Source organism: Arachis ipaensis, chromosome B9, assembly GCF_059453495.1.
Source record: "Arachis ipaensis isolate K30076 ecotype BB chromosome B9, ASM5945349v1, whole genome shotgun sequence".
NCBI classification, from domain to species: domain Eukaryota; kingdom Viridiplantae; phylum Streptophyta; class Magnoliopsida; order Fabales; family Fabaceae; genus Arachis; species Arachis ipaensis.
In genome coordinates, this window is record NC_142444.1 from 150,219,126 (window position 1) to 150,240,734 (window position 21,609).

A 21,609-nucleotide genomic window follows, 5' to 3' on the forward strand; every position below is an offset into this window, starting at 1 on the left:
GATCATTTGGAACATATGGTTGGAACGAAACCGGAGAATTTTTCAGAATAAAGGAAAAGGGGTTGAAGAGATTATCAATTTGTCTTTTCTGAGCTATAAGGAGTAGTTAGGTGCGGATCCCTTTTGTTGTTGATGGCAATACCGAAGATGACAAGGAGATATTTATGTTTGTTTTTGTTGTTCATTTTTGTGCTTGTTTTGCTTATGTTGTTGTCCCCTGTGCTCCACTTATGTTTAACTTTTCTTTCAAAAAAACAAGTACTGGTATTCAATTATGGCTAGTTCAGATGGTCATTTTAGTATATATGTGGATGATTATTTTAATTCTTATGTGGATGGTTATTTGATTGGATTGGATTTAGTTATATACAATTAAAATATGCTAGATGTTCAATTCACTAGATATGCGGATGATTATTTTTATCCTTAAGTGGATGGTTATTTTCACTAGGGTGTCCAAGCAGCGACGGCGAGGTGGAGCCTAACGGCGACGTTCGTTTCTGGTATGGAAAAGAGCAACGCCAATGAAGGTCCTTATTAAAATTTTTGAATGGTTAAAATTTTTAAATTATTGAATGAGATTTTTTTATGGGTAATTTAGACGAAGTGTTTTTCTTTTTTTTTTTAATTTTATGGGCCAAATTTCCAATTCATTGTTCACATTCAATTCTCCATTGTCTACTTAGCGGAGCCATTTCATCAATTCTATTAATCAAAATTTATTTTACTTTATTGGATATAATTATACAATTAGTTAATATTTTTAGTCCATATCAGTTACTTTTTGAATTATTTTATTTATTTTAAATTTTAAATCATAAATTTTTAATATTAAATTCTAAATTATAAATCACAAATTTAAATCTTTCAAAATATACAAATTTTTAAAATTAAAATATTAATTAATATAGACTATCTAAAAATTTATTTTTATACTTTATTTTTTTTAATTTGTGTATAATAAATTAACAATTATTTAATAAAATATATTATTAAATTATTAGAATAAAAAAATTAGATTAATGACTAATAAATCAGCAAAAACAATAAATTGTGATGCTGAAGGCCATATAGCATTTTTCTTATTTAATTATTTGTTCTGTCTTGCGCATCAAGCAGCAGAAGCAACCCTAACCTCCTGCAATAATAACCTTTATTTTGACGGAAGAAAATTAGAGTCCTCAAAATGCATCGTTCTCTCATCAAACACAGAAGAAAAAGAAGAATAAATCCCCATAATTTCCATTTCCATACACGAAAAAGAGAAATTTATTTTCATTGTCCGAGTCATGCGATGGAAGCGGAATTCCAACGCCGCTTGTTTGCACCAGAATCATCGCCTCCATCATTCAGTTGGTATACGAATCCATTATTGCGCCGCCCCCACCAAGAACGCCAAGAACAGAGGAGTAGTAGAAACTGGCTCCATCTTCCGGTGGAACTCATTCTTATCATCTTCGAGAAGCTCGGAGCCATAGAGGTTCTCACCAGTGTACAGCGAGTGTGCATGCTCTGGCGGACCATCTGCAAGGATCCGTACACGTGGCGCGTGATCAACATGCGCGTCGTGGGGTTTCCCAAATTCATGGACTACCAATTGAGTTCGCTGTGTCGCCGTACCATCGAACGCAGCTGCGGTCTCTTGGTGGACATAAGTATTGACTATTTTGCTACCGAGGATCTCCTCAACGACATCGCTAATTTGTAAGTGCTTGTTTATAATATATATTGTGTAAAATTGTAGATTGATTCTAGAAAAGAAATTCTCATAATTTGGAAATAAATAAATATTTTAATAAAAAATATAAGGAGCCAACTATAATATAAGTGAATTTAAGCTAATTTTTTGTATTTTTAAATTTAAAATTTTAAAAACTAGGGTTGTAGGGAGTTGTGTTTTTTTTTATAACAAATATCTTATTTTTTAATTAATTAATTTTAGTTGGCTACTCTCTTAATTGATTCTCTGTGCCGAGTGAATTAAACACGCACATTTTTTATTTTTATTTTGTTAGAATGTATTTCAGTTTATGAATGTATTTCTCATCAAGAAGACAAAAACTTTATGTCTCAAACTCGAGTTAATACTCAAATTGGCCCCTGAAATTTGATCCCCAACTCAATTTAGCTCTCAAAGTTTCAATTGACTCTAATTGTACTCTGAAATTTTGACCTGGGCCTCAAATTGGCCCTTCCGACGTTTTTCGTCACCGGAAAGCTGACCTGTCGATTTTGGTTGACACCTGACACCCTTGCAGTTAGATGACATGGCAAAATGTTTGAAGGCATCAATTTAACCCCTAAAAATTTTAAATAAAACCTAGAAGTCCCAATTTTCCCAAATCGTAAGAGTGTCTCTAAGAGTTGAGAAGAATGTTGGGAAGCAGCAGCTAAGGCTCAGGTAGCTCTAGTAGAGCTCGTTCGCATGGTAGCTGGGTGAAGAACGCACACCGTGACAGAGGTGGAAAGGTTCCGCATTGGTGCGGTTGTGGGTTGCGTCCTATTCTTCGGTGGTCTGGGACGGATTCCAATTCAGAAAGACCATTTTATGGATGCTCTAACTATAATGTGAGTTGGTTGAATTGTTGCAAGTTGATTGTGTGTCTTATTTCTCAAATGCTTGTTGGTTTTGTAGTTGTTCTCCCTCTCAATTTTTTTTTTTGGAGTTTTGGTGTTGTAGACTACCGGTAAGAAATGGTGCGGCTTTTTTAAATGGGCAGATGTTGAAGAAGAATAAGCCATAGTTGGCAGAAATAAAAGTTCAGTTAGTGAAAACCATTGGAAAATATTTCTGGGATGGAAAATTAGTGCAGTTGAAGCTGAAATTAGAATATTAAAAATGTGAAATATTATGTTGTCTGTGTTTGTTATTATTTTTGGAATTGTGATTGTAGCTTATGGATTAGTTTGGATGAAATATATGTAACTGTGATGTCAGTTATGTGAATGAAGCATTGTTATGTATTTAATGACAAAATAGAAATGGAATTTTATGTTCTCTTGGTAATGATATATCCTGTAAAAATTCTTTAAAACTGAGATTATACAAAAGATGAGGTATAACTTATGACCAAATAAGTATCAGAAGAGCATAGTTTGATCAAATCGGTCAAGCTGTTATGAGTCTGTATATGAAGACAAGATCAAGAGCTAGCTCTGATAATTATATATGTAGTATGCACTTCCATTAGTGACAAAAGAAAATCTAATAGAACCTTTTGTGGTTCTTGCAATTGACAGAGGACCCACAAATAAGTAATTCATAAAGTAATTCATAGTCATTAATCATTGTCAATATCATAGCATTAGCAATAGCAGTATCTGTATCATACTTCAAATACCCTAGATAACATAGTTTCAAATATCCTAAACCAAAACAGATTACTCTACATAACATAGTAACAAAATATCAAAAGAGCATAGTTTGATCAAATACTCTCTACAAAATATGTTGTACACAACTTTCAATCAACATTGCAAATCGTTTTCTATTTTGTTGTTGGTGATTTCAAGCCCGGGATGGGGACGAATGTCATAAACTCTGCCAAGAGTGAAGCTGTCCTAGAACTTGCTCCTTGCATTGGGTCCACATTGAAAGTTTTTTTCCTCTTAGATTGCAGCTTGTCAGGCCTTGTGACCTGTTGTGGAGGTGGAGGTGGGTCTAATGGAGGGACCTAGTGAAATTGTTAACAGAATTAGTGACCAATACAACCCAATAAAAACCAAGCAATATATTATCAAATAGTATCAATCAATTGGATCTACCTAATATTTACTCATGTATTATAAACCAATACAAACTAGTTAACAGTTAATCAAATATTAGAAACCAATCACTACATGTTCCTGATTTTTTGGCTGTGAGTAAGTGGGTTGGGTGAGATCAATCTCTGAAGCATTTGCATCATCAACAGCTTGCCCTGGTGTTAATGGAGTATTTTCATTAATCTCAGCAGCTTGGGTGTTAGTAGTAGCAGCATTTGCTGGATCTCTAGTCTCTCCAGCCTTAGAACCTTTTTCTTTTGCAACAACAGCTGTTGCTGCATTAATAGTCCTCTGTACTCCTGCTCTTTTCATTGTTTGTTAAAATTCTTTCATAGATGCCAGACACAGAATCGATGGTGTACATTGGGCATGAGCTCCTTTACTGCTGAAGCCAAACCATGAACCAGTAACACATGAAATTTCAATTATCGTGCCTCAAACAGACCCCCAAAAAATATTAAGTGACCTCAAACAGACCCCCCAAATATATTAAGTGACGTCAAACAGACCCTCGCAACGAATACATTTACTAATCACAGTCCTCACAGCAAGTATGAATTGATTATACAAATACATTTACTAATCACAGTCCTCACAGCAAGTATGAATTGATTATACAAATAAATCTTTTTAATCACAGTCGTCACAGCATATATGATGTTAATTATACAAATACATTTACTCATTTACCTTTTACATGTCTAACACAAAAGTTATTTGTTAGCCATGTAGTCACCCAACTCATCAAGCAGCAGGTCCAAAAACCACCTCCAATTCTCTTTATTCTCAACATCAACAATTGCCCACGTAATTGGATATATATGGTTATTGGCGTCCTGAGCCACTGCTGAGAGTATTTGTCCACCAAACCAAGTCTTCAAGAAGGCTCCGTCGAGTCCGATCAGTGGGCGGCAGCCAGCCTTAAAACCTTTCTTACATCCATCCAGGCATACATACATTTTTTTAAATATAGGATCATCCCCTTGAAGATATGTACCAATCTTTACTATTGAACCATGATTACTCTTAAGTAGAGTTTCTGCATAATCTCTAACCAAACCATACTGGGCAACTGCATCACCGTAAACAATATTTCTTGCATCCATTAAAGCTCTGGTTAGTGATGATTTGTTTAGATCCAGGTCACACCTTCTCCTGAAATATGCTTTAGCTTCACTGTGCTTTAAGCTCGGATACCTCCTCAATTTCTTTACCAACTTTCCAGCAAGCCATCTCCTGTTGGCTGCCCTGTTTTTGCTCATCCTAGGACATATGTGTTCATTCTTAAATGTTTTTAATTGCCAGCATGTCTCCTCAGAATCCCTGGATGCATAAGCAACCCATGGACATCTAACCATATCCTCATCTTCTCCAGTTGTCCACTTGCAAATAGCTCTGATTCTGTAGCTCTCATTCCTTCTAAATTTAATCTCCCTACCCTCTTGAATGGTGAATTCTCTCACAGCATCCATAAATTCATTCTTGTTACTGAACTTCATTCCAACTTGTAGCTTTAGTTCACCAAATCGGCCACCCTCAGAGAAGATTGGGTGCACATCATCAGCATCATCGTCATCACTCCACTCGTCATCTGAGTTTGGGGGGTTTTCAATTCTTCGGACTTTCAAGAGTCGTTTCCATCAGAATCATCATGAATTGGATCATATGTATCATAAGATTCTTGGTTGTTTTCTCTGTTGTCCAGCACTTGCGCCCAATCTACTTCTTCATCAGATCCACAACCAGACCGTCATCTTCTTCTACTATTTTCTCCTTGCCCTTCTTCCATGCAGCACCTGGAGCATGCTTTAACTTAAATTCCCTCAACCTAGCTGCCGAAAGACCATCTTCAATATCTGATTCAGTAGAACTGTCTTGTGGTCCAGGCTTGTATAGGCTGTCTTCTGCAGATTCGTACGAGTCATGTGAATCACTGTCACTGCCATTATTGTCATCGAGGCGTATATAGGTTTTCTTGCTGCCAGTATCTTATTTTTGTCCCACTACTCTTCCTTTTAGTCTAGCAGAGGATCTTGTTGCACTATGAATTGATTTGGATGAAGTGTCTTTAGATTTGAGGGCTGATTTGGGTGTTGGATTGGGTTTGGACCCGGACTTGGGTATGGACTTAATTGTATTTGATGTGGGATTGGGTTAAGGTGCTGGTTTGGATGTGGACTTGGGCTTAGGTGTAGGTTTGGGTATGGGCTTAGGTGTCTCATTAGGTGCATGTTTGGGCTTAGGTGTAGGCTAAGTTTTCTCCTTAGTTGCTAGCCTGGGCTTAGTGTGGGTTTAGGTGCTGGTTTTGGTTGGGGTATCTCCTTCACCAGGGGGATGGAAGCAGATGCTAGTAGGGACTTGGATGCCTCTTTAGAAGGGCCTTCACTTGTGCTGTTGATGGGTGATTTGATATGGGATAGAATGGTTGGTGTATCATTCTTTGGGCTAGGTGTGGTCCCCTTGACAACGTTTTCAGTGGCATTGGGTGTTAGCTCTATCAATTCAGATGCTTCTTCCTCTACCATGGGTTGAGAAACTCCATGCTCATAGTATATGTGCACTGTCCCATTGTTCTTTGCATAGAAGCACATCTCTACTAGCTCTTTGTCATGACTTAGTGCTCGCAGTCCACTCTTCATAGATCTACCAGGAACAAGCCACCAACACTCAACCATGTATCATAACCTAGGATCTTGTAGTAGTTTCTTAGTGAAAATACATCTAATACGTCCTCATGCAGCCCAGTCAACTCATCAGTGTGATTATTGTCATAAACCAAACTGCCATTTGATTTGGTGACAAAACTGCCTCCATGATGATACACAATCGTTATACCTTCATCCATCTATAAATAAGATTCAGGAGACACAATGATTAAAAATAACACTACAATAAATTGAAAATAATAATTTAGATTACAGACAATTCAGTTGGGGATTAGTTCTAATATATTAAACAACTTAATCAATTAAAAGTGTTTTGACTACCATTAAAAAACATGAATATTTTGTTAAAGGTATTTGGTTTAATTTCAATCTGTCTCATGCAATCCTTAATCATGAAACATGAAAGAATAAATCAAGTAAAATCAACAATATTTGGATACAATTACAACTTTGCTAATCAAAGTAAATTCAACTCTGGCTCAAGTATCAAACTATTATGCCATACAACACTACCAACATTGCCAATACTTCACAAAATATAATAAAACAAGTACAATTCCTTTTACTTTATGAATGGCCAGAATGAATAGGGACTAGGACACCAGGTATCTTTAACCATAATAATAATAATAAACAGGGAAACCTTCAACAAAACATACCAGCTTGATCTGCATTTTAATTATTGTTAAAACCAATGAGTATTATTTTTAATCTATAAGTGGAAAAGAAAATAAGAGAAACTCATTGTCCTATCTAAAAAAAGAAAAGAGAATAAAAGGGCAAAGATTTGTCACAACTGATTGCCAAAGTAGAACAAAAAAGTTATAATCTTCACACAATCAATTACATAACTAACAGTCACAAGTATCTGAAATACTTAAACATAAAGGATTATATGCTTTTTACAAGGATAATTAATAGCAGAGTAATTCAGACACCAGAAACAAAAAAAATTCATTTCACTTCTCATTTAACAGCTTATTTGCTGTACCACTTAATGCAATAATCTGCACAATAATTATGCATGGAACAACAATATAATGTTCACATCTCAACAAAAATAAGTAATTTGTAATGAATCTCGTAAAAACTTATTAAGAAAGTACGAAAAAGTAAACTATCACATGCATTATCAAAAATATTAAGCATTTAAGAATATGCCTTTTTTGCTTTTTAACAAGTGCCGTGTTAAAATACTCATTGGAAAATTTAAGGGAAGGGTTCTTGAGAAATAAAATAGACTCCACGTTAATCATTAAGTCATTCTTTCCCTCAAAGATTTCAACTAGTAATCACATCCTCAAAGTTCATGTATAAAAGTAAGATTTTTTTTATCAAAATTATTAAGTTATGATCATTACATAATGTAGTACTCCCTTTTCACTATATCAGTACTCTTGTAAATAATAGTACAAGAAGGAACAAGGAAACACATGAAAGCAAAATTGTCAAGTGTGTTCATTAAGCAAAATTATATTCCAACTAGTAATCACACCCTTAAAGTTTATGTATAAAAGTAGGATTTTTTTTATCAAAATTATATTCTTGTTATGATTATTACATAATGCAGTACTCCCTTTCCACTATATCAGTACTCTTGTAAATAATAGTACAAGAAGGAACAAGGAAACACATGAAAGCAAAATTGTCAAGTGTGTTCATTAAACAAAATTATATTCCAACTAGTAATCACACCCTTAAAGTTCATGTATAAAAGTAGGATTTTTTTTTATCAAAATTATATTCTTAATTTCTTATTATGATCATTACATAATGCAGTACTCCGTTTCTACTATATCAGTACTCTTATAAATAATAGTACAAGAAAGAACAAGGAAACACATGAAAGCAAAATTGTCAGGTGTGTTCATTAGTCAGGAAACACATGAAAGCAAAATGGAATACGAAGAATCAAAGACTGCTCAAACTGACAAAGAACTGAACGATTCAGTTGATCACAGTCACACACATGCAAAAAAATTAAACCCTAACAAACAAAAACTCTATCATCATCAACAACCATAATTAACCATATTCTCCCAAAGTTTCACTGATGAAGTAGAGTGGAAAAAATGAAAAACAACCCACAACCAATATTTTGAGAAAAACAGAGCATGGTAGTTGAGAGCAGCGTTTTTGTTACTAACCTGTTTTTCAAAAGATTACTCCCAGGTAATTAATCTTCACAATGGGAGCGAAACAAGTAAGAAAAGTTTCAAACCTCTATTACTGCGACACCCATGGCGCTTCTCTAACGGAAACGTATACGACGGGAAGAGAAGGAAGAGAAAGGGTCAATTGGGTTTCACTTTTGAAGTGGTTAATGTTTAGATTTCATTTAACCCCTTTTTTCATGTCAACGACGTCGTTTCTAAGGATTTCGGCGCCAACAGTAAAATGGCGTCGTTTTGAGACTGCCAGGTGTCATCTAAAATTGCCAGGTCAGCTCTCCGGTGACGAAAAACCATATAAGGGTCAATTTGAGGCGCGAGTCAAAATTTCAGGGTACAATTAGAGTCAATTGAAATCTTGAGGGCTAAATTGAGTCGGGAGTCAAATTTTAGGGGCCAATTTGAATATTAACTCCTCAAACTCTGAGTGAGTTTTCTTTCTATAGAATAAAAAATATATTATTTTCAACTCTTAACATGCATGTGTTTGATGAAATTAAAATGTGACTGTGACCGTTGAAAATCTTTGAATTTTCATAAAATTTAATTGTAATTCTCAATTTGGCAATTGGATTATCTTAACTTTCATGACACTGCAGTTTTAATTTGATAGAAATCGTGTGTTTTTGTTGATTTTCTGCATGTTTTCTTTTGTTTAAGTCCAAATAAATTGTATTATTTACGAGTTTGCATTTGAATTTATGCATATTTGTGTCTCTTTTGATTGATTTTACCTTTAATATAATTTGAAATTTATACAAATATCACTCCTTATTTGTATAATAATATTAGTTAAACGATAAACTAAATTATACATTTTTATTAAATTTTAACAAAATAAATTCATAAACCATCATAAAAGATATGAAAATATAACTCTAATTAGAGAGTTATCAAGGTATTATTAACACTTTGTTTTGTATTATATTTAGTAAATAAAAAATATATATTTGTGTTTACAATTTTTAAAAATTAAGATACTTTTAAAAATATTTAAAAAATTATTTTTATTATATTTATCAAAATTAAAAGATCTAATATAATATTTTTTTTAATTATAAAAATTATTTTACTGAATATAATTATTATTATTTATATTTATTAAAAATAATTTTTTTACCAAATATATGTACTATAGTATTAAATAAAAGGAAAAACCCCTTTTGACTTTCTATTCTTTTACGATTTAGACAACTTATATTTAACGATTGAAAAATGATAATTTGTTGCATGCGTTTTTTTGTAAAAATTTTTCATAAAAAATGACGAAAAATACTTATGTATGACATAACTTATATATATATATATATATATGACCTGCCCTTTATTAGTTTTAATAACCATTTTATTGAGATACTCCTATATAATTATCATCTATTTGCAAAATGGTTTGAATGACTGTATAAACGAAAATAGTTTCTATTATGGTTATTATTCATGTAAGACATGTGAAAGGCAGATCATAAAAACTAACGTTACATCACTCATATATAAATATTTTTTGCTATTTTTTATCAGAAATTCTTATAGAAGAATTTATGTGTCTAACAAAAAGAAAAAATAAGAAACAAATTGTTATTTTTCAATGTTAAAATAAATGTGAGTTGTCTAAATTAAAAAAAAAATTAAATAAACCACATTTCAAAACACTTCTAATAATAGAAAAAGAATGCTTGTATATTTCTCTTATACTTATAAAAGATAAATTTATTTGTCTTATTTCTATTCTTATTAATTAATTTTAATTCTTATCAATTATTTCTTTTAATAAAAAATGGTTACAAAATAAATATTTTTTATTAATATTAATCAACACTTTATCAATATCTTAATTTTATACTATTAAAATTATAGATTTAGAATCCAAAATTTAATACTTTAAATTTAAAATATTATCTAAACATTAATAAAAAATAATAAATTTTATTAATCATAACGCATAATAAAATTCCTTTTGATAATAATGTTATGAATTATGATTGTATTGATGATTTTATATACAGTTGTGGAAGTCGTCTTCGACGTTTACGACTTAACCGGTGCTACTACCGCATATCACCAAAAGTGTTGTGTGACTTGGCAAAAAAGTGTCCTTGGCTTAAGGAGCTTGATATTACCCATTGCTATTGTATTACCCCAAGTTTTTTGGAATCTTTTGGTCAAGCTTGCCCTCTTCTAAAAACCTTCAAATTCAACTACGACCGCCCACTTGATCATTATTACATTTCTTCTAGGCTGCGCCGCACCAATAATGAATATGCATATGCTATTGCACGAAGCATGCCACAGTTACGCCGTCTCCAACTTCTTGGAAGCACGTTGGATTATGATGGTTTGCATGCTATTCTTAACGGTTGTCCACATCTGGAATCTCTAGATCTACGTCACTGTATCAACTGTGATACGAAAAGAGAAATAATAATAGAAATGGTGCAAGGAAGAATCATGAATTTTAGACTTTCAATTCTAGGTGCATCAACAATTGACTATGAGTTTTGTTCGTTACTACCTTACGAAGAGGCAATGAGAGATTGGGGTTTCAACGCTTTAGTAGAGGAATGGCACATGTTTCAAGCTAGGATCAAGAATGAAAAAATATCCAAACTTGCCTTAGTAAAATATGAAGACGAGGAGGTTTGGGAGGATATAGATATGATATGGGTCACTGTGAAAAATAAAAGAAGACATAGGCGAGAGAGTACTAATAATTTCAAAGCGCTTCAAAGATCTCGCCGGAGAAAAAAACACCACACTGTATCCAAAAAGAGGAGAAAACATGGAGAAAAGGCAAGCAAGATTGACCTCAGAAGCATGTGTTTTGGAGAGGAGTTACAATTATTATTCTGAAGATTGAATTCAAGAACAAGAGGAGATTTAATATGTGTGTTTTATGGTGTCACTCTGTTAAGTCTGTTTTTTATCTGTTTATTGGCTGAGCTCATTTGGCAGGTGTAGTGTGCTTGGCTTTTTACTCTTGGAAGGACATGGACTATGCCAGATAACCTAAAGCAATAATTTGAGAGTTGGACGAATGCTTCACAAAGAAAGAATAAGAGGAAGCGGTGGTTGATTGGATTCTTTGCTGTTATCTGAGAAATTTGGCTTGAACAGAATGACAGAGTATTCAATAATCAAGGCTCAAGTATGGTGGAAATTTTAAATAGATCCTTGGTACTTTCCGACGAGTGGAGTGGTGGCGAACCTTTTGGTTGTTGATGGCAATGTCGAAGATGACTAGAGATTGATTTACTTTTGAGTTGTTCATTGACGTGTTGTTCTTTGAGATTTTTGTTACTTGACTTCCAGTTGTTGCTCCATCCTCGCGTGTTGAGCTTTTTCTTTCTTCAAAAAAAAAAAAAAAAAGAACAAGAGGAGGTAGGGGCGGATAGAGATATCATATGGCCAAATCTGAATTTTCAGCGGGACAAAGTGTTTTTTTGTCAAGGTTATTTTTTTATAAATTTTTATGATATTATTGATTTATAAAAAAATAAAGATGATAATTGAAAATATTCTAAATTATATTTTGGATTATGTTCTATATTTGATTGATTAAAAATTTAAAGATGTTTAATTATATGTTTTGGATAATGTTTATTTTGTTTTAGATAATATTAGTTTTATTATTTTGTTTTTAAAAATTTAATTTATGATTATGTTTATTATAAATTTATAATTATAAAATCTTTAAAATTTATAAATTTAAAAATTATAATTTTTTTGTATTATTAGAAATTATAAATTTATTGAAATAATTATCGTTTAATATTTAATGGTTTATAGTTGTGAAATTATAAAGATTTGAATGTGAAATTATTTTATTTTTAATTTGATTTGAATATTAAATGACAGTGAGATTTTGTATACTAATTTGTGATTATTAGATTCTTTTTTCAGATAAAGGTAAAAGTGAATGTGATTATGGTGCATTTATGTTAATTTTATGGATATAATTAATATTCAGATAAAACTGATATAACTTTTAAAAATTTATATTCTTGTGATGTTATTATAAAAAAATATTAATAAAAATAAAATATCAAAATATATTTTGATGAATATTTTAATAATTTTTTTAATAAAAATAATTTAAAAAGTAGCACAAAATTAAAACTGATATTTTTTATTTTTAACATATTTTAATTTTAAAATACAGCTATTTTTTATTTATTTGCCATTAGCTTCTCATACATTTTTGCCGTGAATATTGTTTGCCGCTGAGATTTTTTAAGATTTTTTTTGGGAAGTTTTAAAAGTAGCTTTTTTAAATTTTTTATTTATAAAAAGGAGTAGTATTAATATTTGGTGTAACTTTTAAAATTAAATTGTAACTTTTTAAGAAGTTATTTAAGAATTTATAAAAAAATTTAAAAAAATAATTTCTATCATAATACTACTACTTTTTATCACATTTTTATAAAATAAGTAATTTTAGAACTAAAAATTCAAATACAAAATAACTTATTTATAAAATACTTTTAATATAGTCATTTATTATTTAAACTATTTTTTCAAAAGAAATTTAATTAAGATGTTTACCTAAACGGAACCTAAACAGTGAAAATCCTTTAGTATTGAGTGTGAGTGTGTAGTGGGAGTGTATTCGTCTTAGGGGTGTCCGCGGATCGGATCGGATCGGATATGGCCGAAAATTCGATCCGATCCGCACAAGTTTCATCTGATCGGATCGGATATGATATCCGCACTTTTTAGTGCCGGATCCGATCCGATCTGATCCGCACATTTGCGGATCGGATCGGATCGGATATCGGATATATCCGCATAATTAAACTTTCTCTTTTTAATCATATTTCTATGTAAAAGAATTCGATAAAAATATTTCTTTCATACTTTTAAACTTATTTATTCCTAAAATATTTTTAATCAAACTCTCTCTAAATAACAAAAATAAAATAATACAATATATGAATAATAATTACTAACTAAAACATACAAACAAGTAAATATAATACCAAACATATATATATTTATTTATTTTTTAATTATTATAGTGCGGATCTGTGGATCGGATGCGCGGATGTAGAGCAGATATCCGCGATCCGATCCGCAAAGGGTGCGGATCGGATCGTATCCGCATTTTTTTGGATCGGATGCGAATATTTACCGTGGATCTGCAGATACGATCCGATCCATGGACACCCCTAATTCGTCTAACTTTTTTTTCGTTGTTTGTCAAATTTCTTCTGCCGTATGTTTTTAATTTGATTTGAATGTGAAATTGTTTTAATTTTAATTTGACTTGAATATTAAATGACAGTGAAATTTTGTATACTAATTTGTGATTATATATTCCTTTTTTCAGATAAAGGTGAAAGTAAATGTGATTATGGTGCATTTATGTTGATTTTATGGATATAATTAATATAATTAAAATTATTTTAGTGTACGCAATTAATTTAAAAGATTATTTTATAACTTAAGTCTTGTAAATTAGTATTTTTTTAATTTTGTGTAAATTGAATTTTCTATTTTATTATCATCAAATCTATTAAACAAACATTTATTTTACTTTACTGAATATAACTATACAATTTTTTTAAAGAGTAATGCTAGAAGGTTAATTTTTTCAACTAATATTAATTAATTTTTTAAAAATTATTTTATTTATCTTAGATTTTAGGTATTAAATTTTAAATTTTAAATTTAAATTTTTTTAAATGAAAATTTTAAAGTTAAAAAATTAACTAATATAGACAAACTAACAATTAATTTTCTATACTTTGTTTTTTTTTTCCCTAAAAGGATTAATCTCTACATACAAGTAATTTTGCTATACAAGTCTTACAAGTTCTTTAATTGATATTACACTCAAATGCGCTTGTTATGCACATATGTTTCACACGCCTCTAACAGATTTTTAATTTTTGAAAGGATTCCGTTTCCTTTTTCGAATTTCTTGCCTTCTCTTTCTCCTTCTTCATTTACGTGCTTTTCTCTCTCTGTTCTCTTTCTTCGTTATTCTTGATTTCCATTGTTTTTTGACATCAAGCTTTGAAATCGTTTTTGAAGATAATGGATAATTTAACTTCAGATTATCAGATGAACCAGTGCGTGAATCTTGCCTGTGAAATTTGCTGTTAATTCTTCCTTATTTGAATTGAATCTAATGTACTAGTTCTGATTAGAATTAATATAATCTTGTCCATTTTATATCAGACGTTCGGGTGTAGATCAAGAATATTTGGGTGTATTTTTATAAAAGTTTGGGTGTATTTACAGTTTATTACTTTTCATCTGACGGAGGGTGAATTGTCTTATTCTTTTAGTTGAATTGTTTTAGTTTCTGTTTAGTTATGATTCATGAATCTGGTTTTGTTATTTTTTATGATGGTTTTATAGTTGTATTTGCATTCTATAGTTTATGCTTGTTTTAATATGGTGTATTTTGCAGTCCACTACAAGAAAAAAGGCCTGTCGGCACCCTTTTTTCTTGCCACGCTTTTAAAGCGTGCCCAAAAGTGGTCTATGGGCACGCTTTTGCGAGGGTGGCCACTGATTTGAGATTTGGCCACGCTTTTTTTGTCACGCTTGAAAAGCGTGGCCATAGAAATAAATCGGCACGCTTTTTTAAGGGTGGCCATTGATTTGAAATTTGGCCACGCTTTTTTTTTGCTACGCTTGAAAAGCGTGGCCATAGAGAGTAACCGGCACGCTTAAAAAGCGTGGCTAGTTTGTCTTCTAATAGTCACATTTTTAAAGCGTGCCCATATGCTGTGTTTATTTTGGCACCCTACAAAAGCGTACCGATAAAATTTTCTCCCCAAAATTTAATTTCCATACTTATTTAAGCACCCTGCAAAAACGTACCAATAGAAGTCTCCCCCAAAATTTTAATTTTCCACCTTTTTTTTCTCACACTTAAACTTTTTGTTTAACCTAGCAGAAGTGATAAGCTCATACATACACTTCACCACATCTCTACTTTTAACCCTAGCTAGAAGCCGTCGCACCCAGCGGCACTGTTCATCACTGCCGATTGCGATAACCGTCGCACCACCCAGCTCGCCTTCGTCTAACCCTCACACCCAGCCCTCTTTGTGTCGCACCCTAGTTGTTTCTCAACGGTCTCTCACACCATCAACGCTGCTCCGTCACACACCTAGGAATCGGCTCTGCTCCGTCCACGCACCCTCGTTAGATTCGGAACCTCCATCGGCGAGGAGAAGAGGAAGAGGAAAACCTTAGAGGAGAAGCCCTCCGCCGATTCCGCAATCGAAGCTTCGGAGAAGAAGAGGAAGTACCACGAGTCAATTGAAGAGGAGAAACAAGACTCACACCCTCTGTGTGAGGTGCGGCCACCGCAGCTTTCACCTCCAGAAGAGTCGCTGCTCCGCCTGCGCTTCCCCCACTGCACGCAAGATGAAATGTAAACCCTAATTTCTTCCATTTTCATTCACGATTTCTGATTCTACGCATTTTAGTTTTAATCCTCACTTCATTCACCGATTCTCTCTTTTTCCTCATATTCCGATTATCACTTTTTGCTTACTTCATTCATTGCAGTACGAGAAGGTTGAGAAGATTGGGGAAGGAACCTACGGCGTCGTTTACAAGGCTCCCGACCGCGTTACCAACGAGACCATCGCTCTCAGGAAGATTCGCCTTGAGCAGGAGGATGAAGGCGTTCCTAGCACGCATTTCGCGAGATTCTCTCCTCATGGAAACGCAGCACAGGAATATTGTTAGGTATTCTTTTCTTCATCCTAATCTCACTTCTTGCTATTATTATTTGAATGCGTGTATCTCTGATGAATGCTGCTTTTTAGTAATTTCTGTTTGTGGTTTCAATTGGTGAAATTCATGTGCTTTTTCAATTCGTGATTCTATCAGCTTGTTTTTAGAGTAAAATTTTCAAATTTGTACTCAAAACGATACATGTTATGTTCTGATAAACTTGATTAGTTTTGATTCCGAGTCAGATTGTGTTCAACTTTTCGGGTTACACTGAAACACTTGACCAGAAATCTGATATTGTGGTCCTTGAAGATGATCATGGCCTCTATGCAATTGATATTCTAGACCCATCCTTGGTAATTTATTCAATTGTTAATTGATTAAACCAATAATCAACAGTTCAACATAGCCTGTTTTATTTTTTGTTATTTTTTGGAAATTTTAATTAAGTGATTTGACTTGATTTTCTGCTATTATGTGAAATGTTGTTGTAGCTTACGAAATGTATACATTTGACCGAGGTGTATCATTTCCATGATATGATTGACATGCTTGTTGGGTGTGGCTACAAGAAAGGAACCACATTGCTTGGTTATGGTTATGACTTCAGGCAAAGCAATAGGTAAATTGCTCGGCCCCTTCAGCATAATATCAAGTTTAATCAGTGATTTATTTATTTGTTTAGTGGTTTTCCAATGGTATTCCACCTTTCAATTATCAAGGAAGGAAACTAATCCCCTTCAGCATAACTATGTGCCTTATTTTTGTTGGTGTTGACAGAATTGACAAGCTGATGGATGGCCTTAAAGCCAAGTTGTAAACTGCTTGCAAAGCCACTGGTGGAAGGAAAGTTAACTTGTTACTTTTCTTTGTTGATGTTATTTCTGGCTTGAATGTAGCTCTAATTAATTTTTATGAATCTGTATTTGTTTAATTGCATAGTTTCTCAGTGCTAGGAGTATTAATGCATTTCGTTAGTGCTCACTGTTGGCTAAAACAATGCTGCAGGTGTAATATGACCTTGTATTACCTGTGATGAATATGTGTTTTCTTTCTTTCCTTTTAACCAATAATCATTGATCACATACACACTACTTTTGCTGTATGTTGCCACAAGACTACGAGAGCATAGGTTTTGTCTTCTCCTCATAAATTTGGAAAGAAATGACTATAAGCTTTTTCGACTCCTTGTGTGCCTTTCTCTTGATTTAAGTTTATTATGCTGAGTTTTGGTTGTTTAAATAATATTGTTGAAGTAAAATAGACCTAGAAGAAAGTCACATTGAATAATCACGGTTGGGCATTTCATAAATTACATTTGAGCCTTGAGAAGGTGTGAATAAGATGTTGAGTCGAATGCATTATTTATACCTAACATGCATTATTTAGGATATAATTTTTTTCATGATTAATTATAACATGTGATTAACTCCGATTTCTGTACTTTATTATATTCATGCACCCTTTTTGGCTCTGAACTTATTCTTGCCGCCTAAAGAATCTTATTTTGGTTTATAGAAGTAATGTTTGACATTTAATGCTTCATATATAGACAAAATGGATTTTGATGAAAAAGAGAAAGAAAATTCAATTCACCTAAGGGATAGATATGGTTTGGTTAGGTTTTGTGTACTAAATTATAGGTACAAGGGGGAAGGTCCTGGTTCTCTGGATCTGAAAGGTGATAGAAAAGAGCAAATAATATGAAATGCCAATAGGCACTGAGGCAGAGAATAAAAAATGCCAATAGCAATGCAGATTGCTAGGTATTCAAGTTTCTTTTCAGCTTCAAATTATGCCTCGTTCAGGTTTTTCGAAGTTGATTGTGATTTCTTTCTTTTGTATTCTCTCCAGGGAGTTCCATTACAAATAAATCACAAAACTCCTCCGCAACCAGCTGCTCGCCTCTGTCTCGTGGTTCTGCTCGCCTCTGTCTCGAGGTTCTGCTCGCCGTGCTGCTCGAAGGTTAGTGCTCAGTTGTGCTGTTTTACTGCTAACATGATTTTTATTTTGAAAAACTTATTACATGTTCCTACTCTTGAAAAGAACTTAATCAGTGTTTTCAAATTTTGTTTAGATAACAATGTGTTTTTCGAATTTTATACGTTCTCAAAAATCAAAATGCTGATGTATAAAAATGAATTAAAATGCACTGTTCTTTTATTATGCATTCTTGCTAAATGCTAATACGAAACACCCGTTTTCAAGGTTTTTTCCTTTTTTTTTTTTTGAAAAATCCATTTTGTCCATATTGTTAAAGTTCTGGAGTTACTGTGAATGGATTAAGCCTTAATGATAATTAAGCAAATACTTAGTTCAATTTGTCAATCATTATATCAAATATACAAACTTATCAAATACTTACAAAGAGACGAGATATATATGATGTGATATTAATATGAAAATCCATTTTGAGTGTTCAGTCTTACAACAACATTGGAAAACTCTAACTGCAAAATACTAAAGTTGGAAAACTCTAAGGAGGTGCTCCTTCAAAGTGGAGGGAGACACAGAGTGACAATCTTAAATCCCATATAGATTTGTTCCATATAGAAGAAGTCACCTTACATGACTCAAATGAGTTTCTTTTATTTTTTTTCTCTCTTGAATTTTTGATGATATTTGCCAATAGCATTGAGGTATTACTACTATTCAGTACTGTTTGTAGACTGCAGAAAAAAATCGAGCTTAGACTACTGCAGTTTTGCTTCTTGATTTGTTCTGCATAATATTAATATTTTAGGTGGATGAAACTTCTTAATCTGTTCTTCTTAGATTCATATCTTCAAAGGAGTTTGTGCAAAGGAGTTGATGATTGACCAGCCTTGAAGTTTGGTAAATGTGGTGATTCATATCTTCAAAATTTGCTTCAGGTGCCACTCTTCACCACCACCGCTTTCAGTTTTTCAAACCTAATTTCTCTGTTTATTCTTTTGTTAATTGTTATAACTAATGTTTTTTTATTTTTTATTTTTTATTTTTTATTCATATTAATTTTTTGTATTGTTTGCTTGATGGAGTATATTTTCTTCTACGATGATAAGCTTGTTTTCTTTTTCAACTTTTTAATTTTCTGATTTGATTTGATTTATTTTGGGGTTGATGGATGATGCTACGGCTCCTAATCACTTTTTTAACGAGTTTGATTGTGGTTTTGCTGGTGTGGCTTCTATGTTTGTCTCCTTGTTTCTATTTTAAGATATATGCCTTTTGTTTTGACTTCTAGTCTCCTTTAATGGAACCTTGAACCCAAACATCTCATTTCAACTTTGGCTAAATTTTTTTGGACAGATATCTATTAGTAGTTGGTTGCAGTAATTATATTTAAATAGTTCAGATTCATGGGATTATTCGGGTTATTTTCATTTTTTGGTCCGCTTGTTAGTTTTGTATTTTTGTGGTGTACTAGCATGCTTTGAATTGAAACTCACTTATGTCTTTACTCTTTAACAGTTCTTTCATTTTACCAGTTGATGATTGAAATTGATACTGGGTAAATACTTCCATTTGTGTTTATAGCTTAGCTTGATGTGTTGTTTGAGTGTGGTGCAGCAATTTGCTATGAAACTATGAATAAGGAGTTTAAAAGGGGGAAATTGTAATGTTGTTTTATTGTATTCAGAATGTGGTTGGTTTTGTGCTTTCTTACTGTTACTTGAGATTAGGGTTTGAAATTATGCAAATTTACTTTAGATGAAGTTCTTTCATATCGTTACTGTTCTGTGCATAGTTCATTATTGAGAGGGGGTGGTAGATTTACAAATCAATTTTCTTCTTTCTAGATACTAGAGAGGGATTAATGTCTTTTGGATTATACCAGTGAACTTTATTTTAACTTGTATATTCTTCACTTTTTTGTGTTGCTTTTGCTTATGCTGAAATTAATAGAATAGGTCTATAATTACTACATATAGTGTCAACTTATGTTCTAAACAATTTTTGATGATATCTGCAGGATGATGAGAGCCACAATCACACACAGAGTTTTAAAGCAAATGGTAGCAAGAGTTTTTCCCACATCAACTTTTTGTTAATCATAGTTCTGATGTATATCACTTTTTGGTTTTTCATCCTTCATATCTTTGGGAATATTACAGTTTTAATTTAAATTATTATTATAGCATGTACATAATTCATGTAAATCAATAAAAAATCAATTCTTATGCATTCTAATTTTCTCTTTTTAATAATTATTATAGAATTGTAATTTTTTAATTATTATTATGCATTCTAATTTTCTTTTTTTTTTTAATTTGACAAAGGAATAGGCCACGCTTTGAAAGCGTGGCAAAAGGCTTTAGTGGGAAAGCCACGCTTTTAAAAGCATGGCTGTATGTGTTCTATTGGCACGCTTTCAAAGCGTAGCCAAAACCAACTTTCTTGGTACGCTTCAAAAGCGTGGCGATATGTGAACTTTTCGGTACGCTTTAAAAGCGTACCGATAGATTAACATCTATGGCCACGCTTTTAAGCGTGGCATGAGTTGAAAGCGTGGCCAAAAGAAAAGCGTGCCGATAGATCTATAAAAGCGTGGCGATAGAGCAACCGGCACGCTGGCAGATGTGACCCTTTCAAAAGCGTGCCGATAGCTCAAAAAGCGTGGCGAAAAGCTATCGGCACGCTTTTTAGTACTTTTCGGCACGCTTTAAAAGCGTGGCAAAAAGCTTATTTTCTTGTAGTGGTCTTTGCTTACTTTGGTGGCTGATTTTAGTGTACACGTAACATAACTTATTTCTGTATCTGCAGCAAATTTGGGTGTATTTTTATTCTGATGAGTTCTGCATAATTCAGAACTCTTCCTCTTCCTCCTCTTCATCTTCTTCTTTTTGGGAGGAAAAAATCAAACAAAGAAAAAAAATACATAATGTTACAAAATCAAAAGAAGAAGGAGGAGAAACACGATGATGAAGATGAAACACGCGAAGAAAAAGGAGGAGAAACACAAAGAAGGAGGAGAAGAAGAAGGAAGAAGAGGAGGAGGAGGAAAAACGCGAAGAAAAATGACAGTTGTGGTTTTCATCGAGGAAGAAGAAGAAGAGTCGTTCATAATGGTGAGTAGCGCGCTTTGGAAATGGGAAGTGGTTGAGTAACGTGCGTGTATTTACTCTTTAATGTGGGAGTGTAATGCGCGTGTGTTTTGTTAGGCTTGTGCCAACTTGTAAGACTTGTAAGCCGAAAAGGCTTGTATGTGTAGCATACTTGTTTCTAAAATTGTTTAACAAATTAACAGTTTTTTTTTTAACAAAGGGAGCTCAACACAATAAAGTGGAGCATAAAGAAACACAGTATAACAAAACATAAGACAAGCATAG

At 32.8% G+C, this 21,609-nt stretch overlaps 1 protein-coding gene across 1 annotated transcript; it reads left to right on the plus strand.

Annotated features, from left to right (window-relative positions):
* The first annotated feature begins 1,186 nt into the window (after positions 1-1,186).
* Positions 1,187-18,267, plus strand: LOC110266313 (uncharacterized). The gene is made up of 10 exons (XM_088499355.1): positions 1,187-1,704; positions 10,606-11,424; positions 11,965-12,031; positions 12,500-12,505; positions 15,727-15,912; positions 16,127-16,304; positions 16,526-16,653; positions 16,792-16,919; positions 17,941-17,978; positions 18,152-18,267. The coding sequence occupies exons 1-10, from the start codon at positions 1,187-1,189 to the stop codon at positions 18,265-18,267; spliced, it is 2,184 nt and encodes a 727-aa protein (XP_088355481.1).
* Positions 18,268-21,609: the final 3,342 nt, after the last annotated feature.